Raw genomic sequence first — 20,148 nt, forward strand, 5'->3', positions numbered from 1 at the left:
TCAAAGTAGCTTTACACAGATAAAGTGGTTATTAGGTTGCATAAAAGAATGTGTAAGTTTATTGCCAATAGGTTTGTTCCTTATAATTGTTTATCCCTACTGAGGGAGCCAGTGGTGACAGTGGCAAAGAAAAACTCCCTGAGATAGCATGAGGAAGAAACCTTGAGAGGAAGCAGATTCAAAAGAGAACATATTCTCATCTGGGTGGTTCAATCATTGCAAAATTCACTGCTCATTCATGTCAGTATTGCTCTTTACTGTAGTACTAAAGTATCTTTAGTACAGATCTCATTGTCAGTTTTTGGTCTTTCAAGTGCCAAAATCCTGGGTTAATCCTAGCAATGGCATTGTTATCTTTCATATGTGATATTTTGTCCAGATCATATGGCAGCTCATAGTGTATTTTCATAATTACTGTAGTGTCATATATACATTTACATATATTATGCTTACTTACTGGAAACTCTCAGCAGTATTTTGTTGGATATAGCAGTGCCAAAGTCATTCATAGCAAAACACTGGTATTCTCCCTCATAGTCCTCAGGCTTTCCTCCATTCCTGAAGCTGATCTCCAGTGTGCCCGAGCGTTTCCGCATGGTCACACGTGGATCCTTCTCCACATTGAAGAACTTCCCATTTCGTCTCCACCAAAACCTGGGCAAACCGATGACATGCGGTTTCAATGTGTTTCAGCTTATTTTTAACTATTACACAGAATGGTCCACTGCTAAGAAGCAAACAAAATCTTTCTCTTCACAATATAGTTTAAATCCAAATCAGTGTTCTGGGTATTATACAAGGAATGCAATCAACTGAATGGACGTGAAAGGTTAAACTGCAGAAAAAAAACTATAATACAAATACACACAAGGGTAAGCAAGGGGACTGGCATTTTCCCTTTCAGTATGGAGTGCAGAATGTAATAGTACACACTCAGCTTTCTGTGCTTATGGCTATCAACTTTAATTAGAGAAAATAGATAGAAGAAAGAGAGGGAGAAAAGGGTTGAGTCGGAACAAAATGTGACAAAGACCAGGATTGTGGCAGATCCAGATCCAGGGGGAGAGTCAGATTGGACAAAAGAATACCAGCAAGGGAATAAGGCCAAATAAGAGGAGGTCCACTATTGAGGTTTGGACAAATTTACAGCAATGCATACAAACAAAATCCAAGACAAAACTGAAACAAAAAGGGAGAGAAACAAGCTAAATACAAGAAAGTAAAAAATCAGTAGGATAACAAGAGAAATGGCATTGTGAATGCTTACGTTGGTACAGGATTGCCTTTGGCCTCACACTCAATGATGATGTTATCTCGGGGATCCACAATATAGTCCTTGACTGACTCCTTCACAATAGTAGGGGGCTGTTTCACTGGAGGGGGGAGGAGACACTTATCAGAGAATATCTGTGGATTACTATAGTCCTCTAATGAGCCTCTAATGGTCAGAGGCTCTAGTGCTCACATTTTCAGAACACAGTTCTCTTACTATTGCACAGTCTGCATCATGTACACAAATCCCTATCTTGTGTATGTCTGTTCACTCAAATATTACTTCAACTGGTAGAATTAAAACTTTTATTTTAATATAAAGCTATTAATTTATTATTTAAGCTATCCTTGAAATCTTTTGATTATTCTAATTTTTGGATCATATTTAAAATATTATGACTCTCTTAATGAGGTCGTGGAATCATACTGACGCATTTCTGCCGACACAAGCGCATTTATTCACATTGTTAATGTCAATGTCACTGACGATTCTTAATGAAGTAATTTCTATTTATTTTTATAGCATATTTGCATTTTTATAACTTGTCTTTTTCATTTGGTTTAAATGACTAGAGCATATTAGATCATGCTGAAATCTTCCTGCTTTCATTGACCTGTTTAAAGTTGAGTTTATTGTATTTGATCTATTACTTTATGACAACTGAGTGTCCAACAATAAGGCAGCAGACTTCTTGGTTCAAATTTCACACTAAGTAATCTCAACTAAATTGATTATTGCAATAAGGTACTCTTTAATTAAACAGGTTAGTCTGTGTTAATGAGGCACTTACAGTCCTGCTGAATCCTTGCTGTTAGTTCCATGAAATGGTGAGAGAGGGAGACAGAAAGAGCACATGAAGGCCAGAATGGCTGATTAGTATATCAAAAAACTACAAGCTAAATGTAGGTACATCAGATTCAATTGTTTACATTAGCTTGCCAGACAAATACAATTACTATTGAACTATTTTAGGACTTCAGATATCTAACCATTATTATTATACACAATGTTATGTTAGTGCAACTAAAAAAGGACATACCTGTTAACGGAGTTCCAGTGTTTGGAGAGCAAAGACAGTGGAATAAAAAAAATGTTTAGTAGATTTCAATAAATGTTCAACAGTGATTATGACCAAGGAAAGAAGTGGCAAAAATTAATATAACAATTAAATAACAACGAATCACTGTCACTGGCAATGCTTCATAAAGACATTCTTTTTTATTTGAACAGCATATTTGTATTTATGTGTTGCCTTTTTTCATTTGGTTTCTATGACATAGAACCTCCCTAGTAGAAGGTCTAGCACATAGATAATATCAACAATTATTATGATGTATGACTGTGCATCCCAATCTGTTTCTCTATTGTGCCATGGTAATAATAAAAGATGACCTTCATTTATATGGCAAGGCAATGTTAACATAAGGTATTTATTTGTTCATAGTAGTTTGATAGAAATGCTGCGAAAGGTGCAACTCTGTTGATATGCTATTTATCATCTTACATCAATAAGAACACACACACACACACACACACACACACACACACACACACACACACACACATATATATATATATATATATATATATATATATATATATGTAGGACCACAGGGTCAGGTCATCATATGTGTGTGTGTGTGTGTGTGTGTGTGAGAGAGAGAGAGAGAGAGAGAGAGAGAGAGAGAGAGAGAGAGAGAGAGAGATAGGAACCAAGGTCAGCTGGAAAGCGATGAAACCCTCAGCAATAAGCATCGCAGAGAAAATTAGAGGGGGTGGTGAAAAAAATGAATAGAGGACATATTTAAAGCTATGTGCTCAGAGCTATGTGTTTACCACACAGTAAGAGGTAAAGAGGTAAAATCAACATCCCTTCAAGGAGATGAAAAGCACTCTAAAATGGTTTATCATTTCATTCAAAACTCAAACCAACAAGCTCATATGAGGCACTACCAAAAAACACTGCTATATGTAAGAAAAAATGCCCCCCTTCTTTTTTTTTGTTATTCAACCAATTAAACACATTTTACTGATAATTGAATTTAATTAGAAAAGCCAGTCCATATTGTATTAGGATCTGAACCATTTAGTGGGGGGAGACTGAGAACAAAGCATTCAGATAATTGGTTGTCAGAATACACCAACCAGACAAATACACTCTTCAGGTTAAAATGCAGTTTTGAAAAAAAGATTGTCAAAATGCTTAATACTGTATAAAAATTCTACACAAAGTATACTAGAAAAAAAATTATAAGTAATCGGCTCAGTGCTGACAGCCTGAATCTTTTCTCATTGTCTCTGGAAAAAAATTGGGGGGTGGGTTTCTCCATTTGCTCCCGATTCATTTCTTATGGGATTTCTTCAGCAAAGAATAGAAAAATACTTACATGCATGTTTTATATCCATTAAGTGTTTTATAGTGATTTGGAAATTTATGAAAAATGAAAACGTGAGTTTTAATGAGAAAAGGCAGACAAAATAAAATGTCTTACATCCTGAAATAATGCTGAAAATGACTGAAAGAATTAAGAATCAATGAAAGGAATTTACATGTTCATATCATTCAGTGTTTTTGTGTATGTGTGTGCAAGAGAGAGAGAAAGGTGTAATTTTAACATGAACCACAACATTATCAGCGCACTAAACACTTTCATGTCAGACTGTTTTCTGCAATCATTGTCATCCATTAGTGAGAATTGAACTACCAGCAGTCTTTTACCACACCAATTATGCTGATAATTATTTACTCCATCAGCAATGATGAGTATCTGTCTGTGTTATGATTGTATGACTAGGACTCACGATCTGGAGGGACATCAATGGGAGCCGCCTCCTTCCACAGCAGCACAATGATTGACAGCGCAGCCAGAGGAGCCCACTGTCCCTGGGGCCACATCTCTCTCCTCCGATTAGCTGGCTCCAACCTTCACGCCGCTACTGCCTCAGATGCACCTTTTGATCTAACACAAACAAGAATATATTGCATAAAACTGGGACAGATATAAATAAAAAAAAAAAAATTAGAAAACATTCATTTGAAATACAACTGAAAATCCTCTTTAAACACTGCTTTATTGTTCTCTTTTCTCTATCAATATATATATATATATATATATATATATATATATATATATATATATATATATATATATATATATATTTATTTAAAAATACAGTGGGTATTGTTAGTACTTTGATTACCTTGACCATATGACATAATGGTCTTAATGGACATAATTTAAATATAATGATATGATACTTATATATCTTCTAATAAATAGCTCCAAATATAGTGATATGTCCTGTATATGTTTGCCTAAAACCACAGTGATGTGTTGTTCTCAGATCTTGACAAAAGATTTTGATAAATTTTCTATAAAAACACTTCTGACAATAGCTCCAACTACAGTGTTACATTGGGTTCAGAATAAGCAACATGGTGTTAGTTAAGTTCCAAACGAGAGACCGCAAATTTTGCGAGCTGCGGGTTCCGAACTGCAAATTTTTGGGGGTTGACTGTATTTTAAATTACAGTTAGACATCAGTGACTTCTTTCTAATAACATTATTATTTCTATAGTAACAGGTCATACACAGGGACTTGCATGTTATAACGTTAAATGTGGCAGGGTGGGGGGTGGGGGGAGTGCCTGTGTGTATGTGTGTGTGTGTGTGTGTGTGTGTGTGTGTGTGTGTGTGTGTGTGTGTGTGTGTGTGTCTGCATCATCAATTCTAAATCCCTGCATCAGTACATCTGTCATCCGCTCTCAGTTTCTACTCTTTCCCTCAACAGGAGAAGGTCAGTTTGAGTTCCACAATTACAGAAGCCCTAAGCCTCCCATCTAGCCAGTTTCATAGATATACCACCTTCCTTCATGTCTGAAAACAGATCACATGTAACTAAGACCACCATTAAATTCACAAAATATATCTTGTTTTAAATTATCCACAAACTGTTACACAAACGTTTGTCCCAATTCTACACTATCTTTACAAAACTTTTTTGGATTTTCAGTATATGTGTGAACTCACATGCCAGTTGAACTTCACACCTGAATCATGTGGCAGAAACACAATGTTGGTCAAGAGTTTCATTTTCATTCACATCAAATATCAGTGTGATTTCAATTACTTTAAACATGGAATGGTTCCTTATGGTATCCAAATAGGTTTAAGTTTAATTTCAAAAACTGCCAATCTTCCTGAACTTCTGGGCAAAATGGAATGATACAGTTTAAATCAAATGATGCACAATGATTGTCATGTCTGTAAAATAGCCTGTCTGGTTGAAAAGAGAGATCAGGCTTTAAATGCACAATAACTGATTCAAGCTGACAGGTCAATACTAACTCAAAAAAGCACACTTTTCAACCATGATAAGCTGAAAAGCATCATAACATGCACAATAAGGCTGAAAGTTCAACTCCTGTCAGTGATTATGACCAAAGAACACAAATCTAAGGCTACAATTGATGCAGTCAATTTATTAAAAGAATCGCTGCTCAGTCTTATATACATACTATATAAACTCACTCACTGTATGATACCTTCAACACACCTAATCTGTTCCAGGGGAAAGACAAGGTCCTCCATTCTACTTTAATCTGTCAGTCTACCATGCAGGCTAAAGATAGATGTAATGATGCCAGTGTTTAGATTTTGAGCTTGTGTTTGTGTGTGATATTTAATAATGTATCCAAACACAAAGAGATAATCAGTTTTGAAAGCAAACTCATTGCAAACTGATTCAAAGAGTTTAGAGGAAGCCTTTTTTAATTTCATTAGCACAGACTTAATAACCTGCAAATTATTCAATGACATTCCAATGTGAAAAAAAAACATCTTACTCTCCAGAGAAAATAATAGCAGTGATGATATTATACAGTATAAATAAGCACCTTACTTTTGAATAAGCCCCAATACACACCGTCTCAACACATTGGACTTTTTGTCTGACTCTGCCCAGCTGAGTAAAGCTGGGTGCATTCCAACTTCGCCCCATGGACATTTGGCAGGGGACTAAATGTAATTATAGCTGTAAAGTCTTATACTGTAAATATTTCAGTTAAGCAACACTATTATACTATAGTTGGAACCAAAGTCCTTGTGTGTGTCAACATACTTGGCCATTAAACCTGATTCTGATTCTGATTATACTAGTCGTAACACTTTGGCATTTATTTTTATATTTTGTTAATGTAGAATAAGCTCCTTGTATACACACTAATTTAGACAGCAATAGCACAACACTGCTGCTGTCTAGCTCTTTAATATGCAATTTGGGTTATCAGATGCCTACTCACTTCTCCACTGAGTACTCCTCCACCTGAGGCATTATTGACAACAATTCTTTGTCATTTGTCTTACTGTCCCTTGTTTGCCTTCTTGGAAGGTTTTAACGTTCCTCACTGCCATAGAAATGTTTCCACAGTTTCCTATGATTTTGACCTTTATACCTAAGACTTCCTCATGTTTACTGACTTAGGCCAAGTCTGTCTATGCTGTGACCTCCTGCCCAAGTTATGGTCACCAGCCTGTTACCAGGCTTTATACCATCAGGACAACACACTGAGAAAAACTAAAACATATGATGATGCACTGAAGGGCCACTTTTAACTTCATCATGCAAATTATAAGCAATCTGTGACAAAATGCGCCTGAGCATGTGGACTAAGAGCATGTGCCAAAGTTGCAGTCTGTCACCGCATAAATAGGGGATTGGCCAAATGTGTTCTCACTTGGCTTACATTTCTGCCATCATATTTAATTTTTGCTGAAAAGAAATGCTGTCAGTTGCACTAGGCAGTTTTGAATTTAAATTTGTCTATTTGAAAGTAAAATTATTAAGGAATTAAAAGTCTGCTTGCTTTCTTAGGAATTCCTTCAGTAAAATCGAGTCATGTTCCACAGTGCAAAAAATACATCAAATATTTAAAAGGCGTTCTGATTGAAACCTTGTAAGCGGAAGCATTGGGATGGCGCCTGCAACCTGCATTAACAACATAATGAGGCTTAAACCTGAACCCACGCTGCTTACATGTGTCTGGGCAAAGAAGTCTGAGGTTTTATGGATTGAAATGATAATATGAAATGCAGCTACAGACATCTGATAGATCTACAAGCTAAAAAAAAAAATCCAGCCACTTTGAAATGCTTGAATTGCACGATTATCATAGTAATAGTGCATTATAGTAGTAGAGCAATAATTACAATGCCACCACTTTGACTACACAACAGTCCACTCCAAACAAAAGCATAAACAGACATTATAATTATGAGCTATAAACACTCATATGCCAATCACAGGCAATTAGAGGCACTTATAAAAATTATGGTCTCTCAGTTCCTCATATTCCTCTGCCCTCTGTTTCTGATTCACTGTCCCCTAAACCCATGATGCATCCCCTTTTTAGTAAGACAGATAAAGCCATGGTTTCATAAAAGAATATTATAAAATTCCAAATAAACACTAGTACACATTGTTATACTGACAGGCTTCTTTTTTCAACAAAATGTTACAATGCCAATAAAACAACACCCACATTAAACAAATCCAGCTTATAATCACAGACAAACACTACAACAGGATTTCATATCTGCTCTTAGTACAGGCCGTGACTACGGCTGTTACTAGATTCACTGATTTTAAATACAATGATAATGGATAACAATAGATAATGATAAAGTATTACTGACTATACATAAATGATAATTGATTAAAAGTTGGCAGCATCTTTCAGAGGCTAATATCAAATTGTATATCGTAAAATATACAATTTTACAATATACTTTAATGTTGACTTAGGAATCAAACTATTATTGCAACCATCATTGCAAAAATAATTTAAATATACTTACACAAAACCAAGGAGCAAATCGTGGCTGATGGAGTAATGGTTGATTAAAGCAAATAATCTTTGACCTGTAACAAAAATAAACAAAAAAGCCTTTAGAATACAGGAATCTTTTTTCTAAAGACCATTTGTGCTGTGAACCAGAAAAATCTAAACTAATCGATCATTTCTGACATTTACACTACATGGACAAGTTTGTGGACAACTGACCATAAGATTTGTGTGAGCTTTGTTCCAATTCCATATTTAGTTCCCATTTGCTGTTATAATGATTTCCACTTTTTTGGGAAGATGTTCCACTATATTTTGGGTGTGGTTCTGATTTCATGAAAGCACAAGAGCATTAGTAAAGTCAGGTACTGGTGTACCAAATCTTAATGGAGCTGGCTTTGCGTACAGGTTCACTTTCATGCTGGAACAGGTTTGCGTTTCCTAGTTAATGAATGGAAAATCTAATGCTACTGCAACTAAGCACACCCTATGCAATACTTTGTCTATATAGTGTCTTGAATTTATTTATTTTTATTAATGATATTAGAATTTGAGCCATATTACTACAGGTATTGTCTACACAAACAACTGTTATTATTCTTCCATTATTAGAATGGTCCTGTGAGTAAACACTTTCCATTCTTTTATCATTGCCAGCAATGCTTTCCAAGCTTGATTATGTAGAAAAACCTTTGGTATATTGTTTTGAAGAACATGGCCTCAGAGCTGACTTGATATTTGCATGTATAGACATTGAGGTCAAACTCTAAATCAGTTGTCTCTTAAATCTTAGTTTCTCCTAAAATAAAGAGTGACCCTGGGACAGACTGTCCAAACCTATCACAAGATATTTTACTCAGTACTTTGCATTCAACCAGCAAAATAAAAAGAAAATGCAGAAAATATAAAAAATAACAAATGCTACTGCTCATATACTATTAGTCTTCCGTAATGCAGATGCTGTAATGTATGAAAGCGATGGCAAAATCTAAATACATCTTATTAATCTATCTTGACCTGCTGAGTTTTAAGTCGTGTGGTTTAAAGGACAAATAAAAAATGTGGTTCTTTCAAGTGATGACTTTGTGGACAAAATTATATAACATCCAGTTTTTAATGAACATGAAACAATACACAAATATGCACATGTGCTCACTGCCTTGGGCTTGTTCTGAAGCTGGGTATAAAGGTCACATAATGCTCTTGACTTGGTCCCCATCTGTCCAGTTCTGTTCATTAGCTCTCTGTAGTGCCACAAACTCACATTTCAACTCTCATCTGCCACCCTCCGGGGCTATTTTGCTGCCGTGACCTCTGGCTCAGTAAATCATGGGTCTAGGGAGGTCAGGAGGTCATAGTGATAAGTATCCACTAGGTTAGAAGATCAGAGTTAAGGGTTTGGTCAATAACCCAACACACTAAAATCGTAGTGATATCGAGACAGCTGTGACAGTGACAGTGTTAATAAAGCTAGCATATAATAAAAGTATTTGTTCTTTCAGTTCAAATCATTGAAGCAAATAATCTTGAATATTTGTGAGATAAACTAATATGGATTATTTTAATGAAGATTGATCTCACTATTTTATTGCAGTGAAATCAAAGTTGGTAGTATTTTGGAAGCCATAAGATGAGTATATTAAAAGGATGAACGAATTTTTGAAAAAAAATGAATGAATGATCCACGGTGCTAAGTCCTTGGCATGAGTGATTGCTAGATGCTGCAAAATGACCTAGTTTCAAAAGAGGAGCAGAAGAGTGAATATGGGGGTGTGCAGAGGAGTGAGAGAAGAAGAAAGGTTTCTGGAGTAAAGGGGGGTGGAGAGAGGAAAAGTGTGGAAAAAGGAAAGCGCCATCTCCATTTACCCCCGAGGACGAGCCGGAGAAAGTGGCATGTTCAATCAAAGATAAATCAATCTAGCCTGTCCCTGACCCATGCAAAGCTGTCCTTCCTCCTAATGTACGAATTAAATAGTAAGTGGTGGTGTAACTGGAACATGCACACACATTCTGCTTTCTCATTATATAGCCTTTATCATTCCGTGCAAAGCCTTGAAACAAAAACAAAACTGTTGTAGGACCTGAACCATTATGACATATACAAAAATCTTACTTGTGTAAAACTAATTTAGAATTTATCTGTCACCGGACATAATTCAATTGTTCACAGAAATAAGCTTAAAATTGCCTTCAGGTCTTCATAATGTCATGATGATAATGAGAGTAAGGGGTGGAGTGGACTGGAGGGTGGAGAAAAGAAAAAAGTATTATAGTTCACTTGGCAAAAACCACCCACAAAAACTAAAGCACCTGTCAATCGTATACAAAATAATAATTAAAACTATATAAAAAATGACATATAGAAAGATGCTATCCTCATCTGAATTATTGATAACTGGTAAAGTTGTGGATGAGCTCCTGTTTGGGTTCCTCTCAAAATTTCTTTATCATATTGTATGAGAGAGTTTTTTCTATTGCCAATGTTGCCTCTAGCTTGCTTATTAAGAATAAATTTATAAGCACTAACACAAAGAAATTTAGTTAACAGAATAAATAATCAGAAGTTATTTCAACATCAACATTAATACAACTCATTTGAGTGAAGGGACAAATAAGGGCTTCTAGTACTTGTCTGTTAGTGGTGCCAGACTGACATCACTGGGTGAGCTTTTTTTCCTTAGTGCCCAACCCCTAACACCCAATTCTCTATTAACAAGCTTCTTTGTCCTAGACCTGGGGTCTCCAATCTTTTCCAGAAAGGGCCAGATTGGGTGCAGGTTTTTATTCTAACCAAGCAAGTCCACTATCAGGTGTGACCATTGATTGGTTGGAATGAAAACCTGCACCCACACTGTCCCTTTTTGGAAAGATTGAAGACCCCTGGTCTAGGAGAAAGAAGCTTGTTAATAGAGAATTGGGTGTTAGGGGTTGGGCACTAAGAAAAAAATGTCACCCAGTGATGTCAGTCTGGCACCACTAACAGACAAGTACTAGAAGCCCTTATTTAAACTATAGCAACATTTATTTTGTAACTGTTAAGTGGCTTTGAGTGTTAAAAGGCACTGTGCAAACAAAACCTATATATATATATTTTTATTGGTTTATTATTACAAGTGCTGTAGTTATCAGTTTCCCCTTAAATCTAAGACATCTACCTGTATGACTCCATCCTCAGTTTTCACTCACGTTGGAATGTAAAAAAGAAAATTTGCCTACTACTATGCAAACCTTAGGGCACGTATAGGCACATATTGTGCAAGTATTGTTAACTGGCGACCTCAAATGGCCAAGCAAAGGATGAATAAAAACAAAAGCTGTTAGGAGGTTAGATGTGATAATACGTTTTTAAATTATTGTTTTACATTATGAGACCTCAGCGTTACTTTAAGGAAAATCAGAGTTTACATTAAACATCACAAGACAAATATTAGTCTCCTGATAACTAAGTCCTAACATTCAGCTGGTGGTCACTGATACAACAACGATAAACTTGGATTCATTAATCAGTACTCCATAATATTATTTCATTTCTGAGAGTTCTTTATATTTTTTGTTGTTGTTGCCTTTGTGTCTCTAAAAAGAAAGTAAAAAACAGGCATTTAGAGTCATTTGTATATTCAAAAAGGAAGTAAGCTCTCTTTCTCTGTGGAAACAAAGGCCAGAGTCTTGTGCACATGCACTCACTTTCCCAATGGTTGTGATTTACCTATGATTTGCCTATGTGTGGTTTGATAAATCTAAATTTTCCAAAGCTTTGTGCATTTGCCACCTTTTTTTAATCTATGCAAAAGTTAGTACATGTGATCCACAGATTTCCGAACACTGATTCATGCATCCCATTTCCCTTTTTTCAGCCAAAAAAAATCAAACAAATGAAACAAGAAACTGTCTTTCCCTTAGTTCCTCCATTTCTTTAAATATTCCTGCCCTCCTCACTTTCTCTTTTACTCTCGTTCCCTTCCCCCAACTGTCTGCTTTCAAAAAGCAAGAACAAAACACAGGCTCATTATCCAAACTGCATCTTACTTCCTGTGAGCTCTCTCATCCCAGACTCCACCCTGGCCAATAGTGGCAGACCTGGTTGTCATGGGCCCTTAGCAACAGCATCGGGTCAGAAAAGATTAAATGTGTGCATGCGTGCGTGCGTGTGTGTGTGTGTTCATGGCTAATCCCCACTGGGTGTGTGATAAAAGAGGTACAATATGCATTACCAAACCAGTGTGTGTGAGGAAATGGGAGTGGTGTGGCAGTGTGTAGTTGAAAATGCCTTTCTGAAAACAATATATTGTGATAGTGAGATAATGTATTTACATTAGAGAAACTGAGACATTTCATTTACACCTCATTTACGAAGGTAAAGCACAAATCAAATCATGAGATCAATGATTAATACAATGATTAATGTATGATAATGATAATTTTGGAATTTTTATAAATGGATTTTACAGTAAACATTAGAAAAAATTGTTTTTGGTTTGTTATTTTTATTAGTATAATTTATATTTAGTATTAATACATGTATTTAATATTTATCAATATTAAATACATAAAAAAAAGACTTCACACTGAATTCTTTGGTAAAGGGATTTGTATATGATGTTTATAAGTGACACCAAATAATAGAAAGTGTTGGCATATAACAAAACTGTCTGAACACTAAGCTTTTTGTTACTGCTGTATGTTTTTATATTGATATAAAGGTCATGAATAGGCCGAATATGAATATTTAACGTGACCTGTTTTTCTGTTGCTGTGTTGTTATAGATTCTGAACAAAAACCATTTGAAACAAATTTAAATCCAGAAGCCAAATATATTTACAACTTTATATTTCATAAATTTTCTTAAAAAGGTGATTTGGGATAGTTGATGAAATGGGAATCTTTACAGGAATTGCTGCTGGGTCTAATTTGTAAAGCACCATCTGTTTGGAGTTACAGTGATGATTAGAGATGTTCAAAAGCTCCTGATGGGTTTGACTGTGCTTGTGCCATCTCCTGGGAGGCAAGTATCCCATCCTCTCCCTTTTCCCCTTTATCCACCTCTCTCCCACTCCCTCTTCACTCACTCCACACATACGAAGGATTTGAGAGAGCAAAGCGAGAGGTGAGAATACAGTCCCCTGAGACCCCTACATTCTCTGTGCTCAGCAGGGCGTGTGTGCACAGTGACAGAAGGGGAGTGAGAGTTGAGCTGATGACAAATCCATTAATTAAACCCTTAGAAATCTATCAACTGCATAATAACAAGTACAAGAAGCACCTCCTAGAGGAGATGTCAGAGGTGGCACTCTTCTTTCTTTCGCGACTCTATGCGCCAAAGCGAGTCACAGATTTTGAGACGTTCCAAACAAAGGCTCTTCCAGGAAAAGGATTAATTATTCCGAGTAGCTGAAGAATGGCTGCAAGACAGAAACCAGCTTTTTCTGTCAGATGAACACTGAATGAGAAATCGCCTGTTTCTCCTCAATGTTTCTTTTGATTTGATGCTTTCCTGAAAATGGGTGACTGAATTAAATCCTCTAAGTGCATGCGCATTACAATACACGACATCAGCGCTTTGCTATCAGTCAGTTCGGCTAAATGCAATACACTTAAAACTTCAATGACATTCATCAACATTATTATGAATAGACAGCGGCCAGACAACGTGAAGTAAACATAGAAATATTTCCCACAATAGAACACAATGTTAAGCAGGTTAATGTTACCTAAGGGACTACTAGACTTCAACTTTCTGTGATCAATTACAGTCCTGTGACCGTGCAGGTTTTTGTTGAGTCACAATGGCTCACCCTTCAATATATTTTGTTCCACTGTGAATTATTTGTTAATATTAATAATTACTAATCAACTAAACTGTTGTTGAGGCACAATTCAAGGCCAAAAGTATGTGGACACTGACACCAATATTGTGCTTGCTGAGTGTTTTTTTTCTTCGAAGAATAATTATATATTACCAATAAAGCATTAATATTAAGTGCTTACATGTGCAGCTCTTAGAGCCTCCAGTCTTTTAGGAAACGTTTTTCAGTACACTTCGGCATGTTTCTGTGCAGATTTCTGGCTACAAGCGCCACAAGCGCATTAGAGAGGTTGGGCTCTGATATCTTAAACTCTTGTCTGATGACTGATGCAGACCACTAGAGTTCTTCAATTCCAAATTTATCAAAACATGTCTTTATAGAGTTTGCTTTGTAAACAGGGTCATTGTCCTGTGAAGGAAACTGTAATGCTACAGAATACAAAGACATTCCAGATAATTATGTGCCTCCAACTGTGAAGCAAAATACAGAGGAAGACCCACATATAGGGGTTATGGTTAGGCTCTCTATATAGTATTTTATTTTATAGTATTTCAAGTTTAATATAGGTTAATAAGATTATGGGTGGTGTTAGGGTTTGTACTGTAGTTTCTTTTACTTTGTACTTTCTTATTACTTTATTGAAATGAACACAAATGAAATCCAACCACATGCTCAGATTGAATACAATCCTGATGGTTAGTGAATAAAGCTTAATAGACAAAAGTACATTTTGCAGGTATCCTCCTAGCTAGCCAATATACATAACAAAACTTCTGGGGTTAAAACTGTGGTAAAAAGTCTTTTAAGAAAACTAATCCGAACAAAATGTTACTCTCTGAAACACAGCTGGTGTATATCACAACTACAACGGAAACGTCTCTTTTTGGGAGTTATGTATTATCTGAAGACAGACTTAACCTAGTTTGCCTTCAGAGAATTTTTTTTACACATCTCCATGCTGCACAACTATGGCATGTAATAAAAAACTGAATAACAAATTTTTTTTTTTTTTGCTTATACTGTATTCTAATAAAACTTTATGAAATTATATTTTGCTATAACAGCATAGCCAGTGTATTTGCCTGACCTAAATCTGTTCACATGTCTGTTGAGCTTGGAGACTAAAGGACATTTACAGGAACGGCATGCAAAGCAGTGTGAATTTGAATGTGCAAAACACAAAAACACATGCGCACGTGAACACACACACTCACACACACACACACACACACACACACACACACACACACGCACACACACACACACACACACACAAACACACACAAACACACACACTATCATATACAAACACTTATGGGACATCTTAGGAAACATGGTTTTTATTATTATGTATTGTACATATGTATCTACCTATATAATACAACACATACACACGTGTGTGTCCTTAAGTCTATCTCTACTCTTAAACTTATAAGTATTTAAAGTAGTAAAATAAGTATTTTTTTTTTTAAAGTATTTTTACCCTTTCATTTCAGAAAGGGCGAAGAATTTTCAAAATGCACATAACCTTTGTAAAAAGCATTGTTGTCAGGACTATATTGCTGGACCTGACAATGTACAGTAGGTTGCCCCAGTTTTTCTGCTTTTCTTCTATAGTGAATACTTTTTTTGTGTCAAAACACACACACACACACACACACACACACACACACACACACACACACACACACACACACACACACACACACACATACACAGGAGTGACACACATTAAAGGTAAACAATATTTATACTTAATTTATAGAAACTACTTTATTAAATACACTATATGACCAAATGTATGTAGGAGGAACATGGTTAGAATGTCTTTGTTTACAATAGCATTATCGTTTCCTTTCAGTGGAACTTAACCAAAACCTGTTCTAGCATGACAATGCCCCTGTGCAGGTTCATAAGGACATGGTTTGCCAACTGGCCTGTACTGAGCCCTGACCTCAACCCCAATTAGCACCTTTGGGACGAACTGGAACACAGACTGCATGTCAGGTCTGTCTCACCCAAGATCAGTACCTGACCTCACTAATGTTCTGGTGGCTGAATTGGCACAAATTCCTAAGCAAGAAAAGTGGAGCCTGTTATAGAAGCAAACGGCAGCTGTTTAATGCCATATTAATGCTATATTTCATATACAATGGTTAGCAACCATACTTGGATGCCATGGGGCATCCAGATACTGTTGGTCATGGTGTGCAATTCCCGAATGACTGAATAATGAGATGTGAGTATAAGAGGTAAGAAAAGGTCATTATCCTTAACAAGATTCAACAATAACATAGCATGACAGTGGCTAAATTATCAGTGCTGCCATCCTCATTATGCAAAATCTAAAAGGTGAAGTTTAGATTAGGGGCAAAGTTTAGTGATCGTACCTTTTCTTATAATCTAATTCAGATGAGATAAAAAAAAAAAAAAAACAGTGACAAAATCCACTGGTACCCTCCTTGATCTTTCAAATATGTACAAATTATTCATGAGACCTTGTTCCTCAATGGATGTCTTTAACCTTTATGACTTTTATTTTCTCAGATCTCTTTGTCAGGTCCTACCCAGCATTTCTGACCCTGTTCTGATCTGTTCTGTTCTGTTTAATTTTTCTGTAGTTACTGAATTAAAAAAACAGACAGTAACCACAAAAACAGCACATTAATAGAATTAGCTCAGGTGTCCTGTGATGAGAGACACAGCGATTAAATAATAGAAACAGGTTAGCACATTTAGCAAAGAGCAATTGTCATTGTTTTCCAGGCATTTAGCAGTTGCATCATTTGCATATTAAAAGTCAGACTTATATAGTTTATTATATACTGTGCTTATACATGCTAAGAAAAGTAAAAATTCATATTTCAAATATTGAGGTAAACATTTTTATTACTCTATCCTAAATCCACAATATATATATATATATATATATATATATATATATATATATATATATATATATATATATATATATATATTTATTGTGGATTTAGAATAGACAATAAAAATATATATATATATATATATATATATATATATATATATATATATATATATATATATATGTGTGCAAACCCAGGATGTGGTTTTCCATCTCTGGCATACATATGCACAATTTTCCGGTTTGCTTCTCAGAACACAATCACACTGTTGTGCAGCTTTCATGTCCAGATGTTTGGCTTATTCATCAACATTAGTTCTACTGCACACCATCGATTCTGTAATATAATCAGTGTGTTTTTGTGAGGAGTCTTAAACAAGTCTGCCCTACATGTCATGAGTGTTACATTTAAATGGAAGTAGGATCGGTAAAAACAGTTTGACATGACATTCTGGCAAGTACACATCCTTTTTCATATTTTTATACATAATATACCTCATGAGACAATGAAGGCAAGAGATGCATGGCATGGCATGCCTGGTAGAGCATGTTAGAATATGATGCACCATCCAGATGTAATGGCTGTCTTGGAAGTCAACGCTACAGAGCAGTGAAGCAAAATGCTGTTTGATTGTATTTCCCAGACTGGAAATGAGATTTAAATTAAAAAAAAGGAACATATAAACAGTAAAAGAGATGATGAATAAAAGATTTTAGAGTAGAGAAAGACAGGAAATCTGGTCCTCATTGTTACCCGATATTAAATCTTGTGTAATTATGTGTGAAATTTAAACGGGGAAAACTATTAATTGGCTTCATTACAATTTAACGGTGAAGCGAGCTTATTAAATGACTTTAGCTGCTCTCAAACAAAGACAATCAGATCCAGCTGTGCTTTTTAACAAAGCCCTTTGTATCTATATGCCCTATATTTCAACACACTGTTTATAAATTAACAGAACAAACAAACAAAAAAGATTTCTATTTTTGTTTGTAAAGGTTTTACAGGGATCTGACATTTCTATTTCAAAATCTGGAGTATAAATACATTAATCTGGAGTATTATCTGAATAAGTCTGACAAAAAAAAAACAGTTTAGTAACAAAAGCATAACAAAAGCACCTCATCGGCCAGCCAGAAATCAACCACTAAGCAACAGATCCAGACAGCCAAATGAAGAATAAAGTGTAACAGCTGGGAATCATTAAAAACAGATGCTTTTTTTAGATTATAAGGCATATGAAGTGCAACCTACAGATCAGCACCAGTTATAATTCCACTCATCCATGTCAGACAAACTCATTTGTAAGTGTCAGAGCTGAAAGACTCATTCAAGTCACAGCATTACATATAATAGCCCTTTTTCTTATTATTTAATATATGGCATACATCATTTGTTATCATTCAAACCCAGCAGTGAAAGTGTCCATAATGATAGGTGGACACCAGGACAAATGAGAATCATTTCTCACAGTTATGCAATTATATAATGACAGCCTTTCGATCAAAAAGAGAGATATAAAAAAAAGCAAGTCTAGCCAACAAAGGGTTAGGGCTGGATACCATAGGATAATATCAGTCAGTATGCAAGGGTATAGAACGTCCAGTTTTGTTAAGCAAAGCGGTCTAACAATTATTCAAAGTTTAGTGACCCCATGGAATAATCAGGACAAAGCTCTGAACTCATTGGCATCTATCTTTACAATTTAAACTGGAAATGTAGGCTCACCAGCAACACAAACGCATTACCTCTCACATAAGATTTCCTGTCCTGGTTAGATAGAGCTGGCCCACAGCCTGAGGCATCCTCAGCAATAGTAAATTCCTCCACCTCATCCGCTACAACCAGTGCATGATTTACGATGCCAAATCTCTTGGTTTAAATCCACATATACTCTGAAGTCTAGGTCACTGTGTCTTACTGTATCCTGAATTAGAACAGACTGGTAAAATAGAGCATGCGTATAAGTGCGTGTGTATAAATGCTCTGCTACTGATGCTGCTTTAGGAGAGCTGCTCTCTGTCTTGGTGCATCCCTACTGTTGTGCTTTCGGAAATTTCTCTCTCCTCTTCTCTCTCTCTCTCTCTCTGACACACACATGCACACACAGCAAACACAGATTCCCATCTGCTGCTGCCCACTTGGCCATAGCCCACCTCATGAATAATAAACAGCCCCCTGGGCTTGCACCCACCCCTAAACCCCCATCTTGGCAGAAACACGAGCACATGCATTCATATGGATGCACAACCACACACACATCCACAAACACCTTATCAGATGCATAAATATACAAAGAGGTGAAAGGCATTTCTGTCTAAACTTGACCTCTGCACTGCAAACCACTTTTTACACCACTTTTTTGTTTCTTCTGCACTCTCACTTCGCTCCTGCCCATCAATAATGTGTTAGAAACAGAGTGCCCTTCATTCAATCAGAGACAACCCATGTGCACAGGAAAAGATAACCAGTAGTATTAGTTAGCTTACACCAGAAGACCAAATATGATTCCACTCCTTTCATCCTAGAACAAAGATAAAAGAAGTCTGCAACATTTTTCCAATTTTTTAGCTGTCTGGTTTAGATATTTGCAGTAAATTGGGATTCTTGTGATTTGGAAACCAATGTGGTTTTGCTGTAGCCCATATCGTGAACTCACCAAAGCACGTCCAGTGGCTGAATATTTTTTCTTTCTATGATTTTCTCCCCACCATATTGTGTAAACTGTAATGACTCAAGTTTTGGAGATCAATAGTTTCTAAATTACTCAAATCAGCCCATCTATCACCAACAGAAAAGAGGTCATACCTTCCCCATTTTGATGTTAAACATGAACATTAACTGAATCTCTTTCCCTGTGTCAGCATGATTTTATGCACTGCTCTACTGCCACATGATTGTTTCACTGGATAATTGTAAGAGGAAGCAAAAACAGATGTGTTTATGTTCCTAGATCTGTATGTTCCTATTACAGCTTAATATAATTAGCATTCACTCTTTTTCCTAGAGTTATTAAGTATAAAATACAAGTACAAAAATGGGTTTATAAGTCATTAGAGGAGCTGAAACATTTTTCCATAATTCATTTGAGCGTTGTTTATTCAGACTGAAATAAACAAGGTCAAAGACATTGCAGGATCAAGTGATAGCCAGAGCATGAGATTTATGCAAATATATGGACAAGCAATTAACTACCCACTCTATCATTTTCTCTCTCTCTATCAAACCTGCAACCTGAGGACATTCAGTAGTCCAAGAATGTGAATAAGCATTCATTAATTAGTTTCATTCATTAATTGATATTGATTTGACGCTGTTTCATTTGAGCCCTTATGCAACACAAT

The 20,148-nt window shown here is 35.9% G+C and overlaps 1 protein-coding gene across 28 annotated transcripts in view; it reads right to left on the reverse strand.

The window, feature by feature from the left end:
- nfasca (neurofascin homolog (chicken) a) overlaps positions 1-20,148 on the reverse strand; it is a 77,193-nt gene that overhangs the window by 33,329 nt on the left and 23,716 nt on the right. For 24 of the 28 annotated variants that reach the window (XR_006928664.1, XM_046874845.1, XM_046874833.1 and 21 more), the window contains exons 2-6: positions 8,131-8,194; positions 4,076-4,233; positions 2,064-2,081; positions 1,268-1,373; positions 458-654 (exon numbers count right to left, since the gene is read on the reverse strand). Coding sequence is in view for 27 of the 28 variants with exons in the window: in XM_046874845.1 (XP_046730801.1) it covers positions 458-654; positions 1,268-1,373; positions 2,064-2,081; positions 4,076-4,169 (415 nt within the window). In the remaining variant the exon portion in view is untranslated. Of the gene's footprint in view, positions 1-457; positions 655-1,267; positions 1,374-2,063; positions 2,082-2,312; positions 2,802-4,075; positions 4,234-8,130; positions 8,195-18,552; positions 18,862-20,148 lie in introns of those variants that run through there. The other 4 variants (XM_046874846.1, XM_046874826.1, XM_046874820.1 and 1 more) reach the window with 3 other exon arrangements.

This window comes from Silurus meridionalis, chromosome 19, assembly GCF_014805685.1.
Source record: "Silurus meridionalis isolate SWU-2019-XX chromosome 19, ASM1480568v1, whole genome shotgun sequence".
Classification (NCBI taxonomy): Eukaryota; Metazoa; Chordata; class Actinopteri; order Siluriformes; family Siluridae; genus Silurus; species Silurus meridionalis.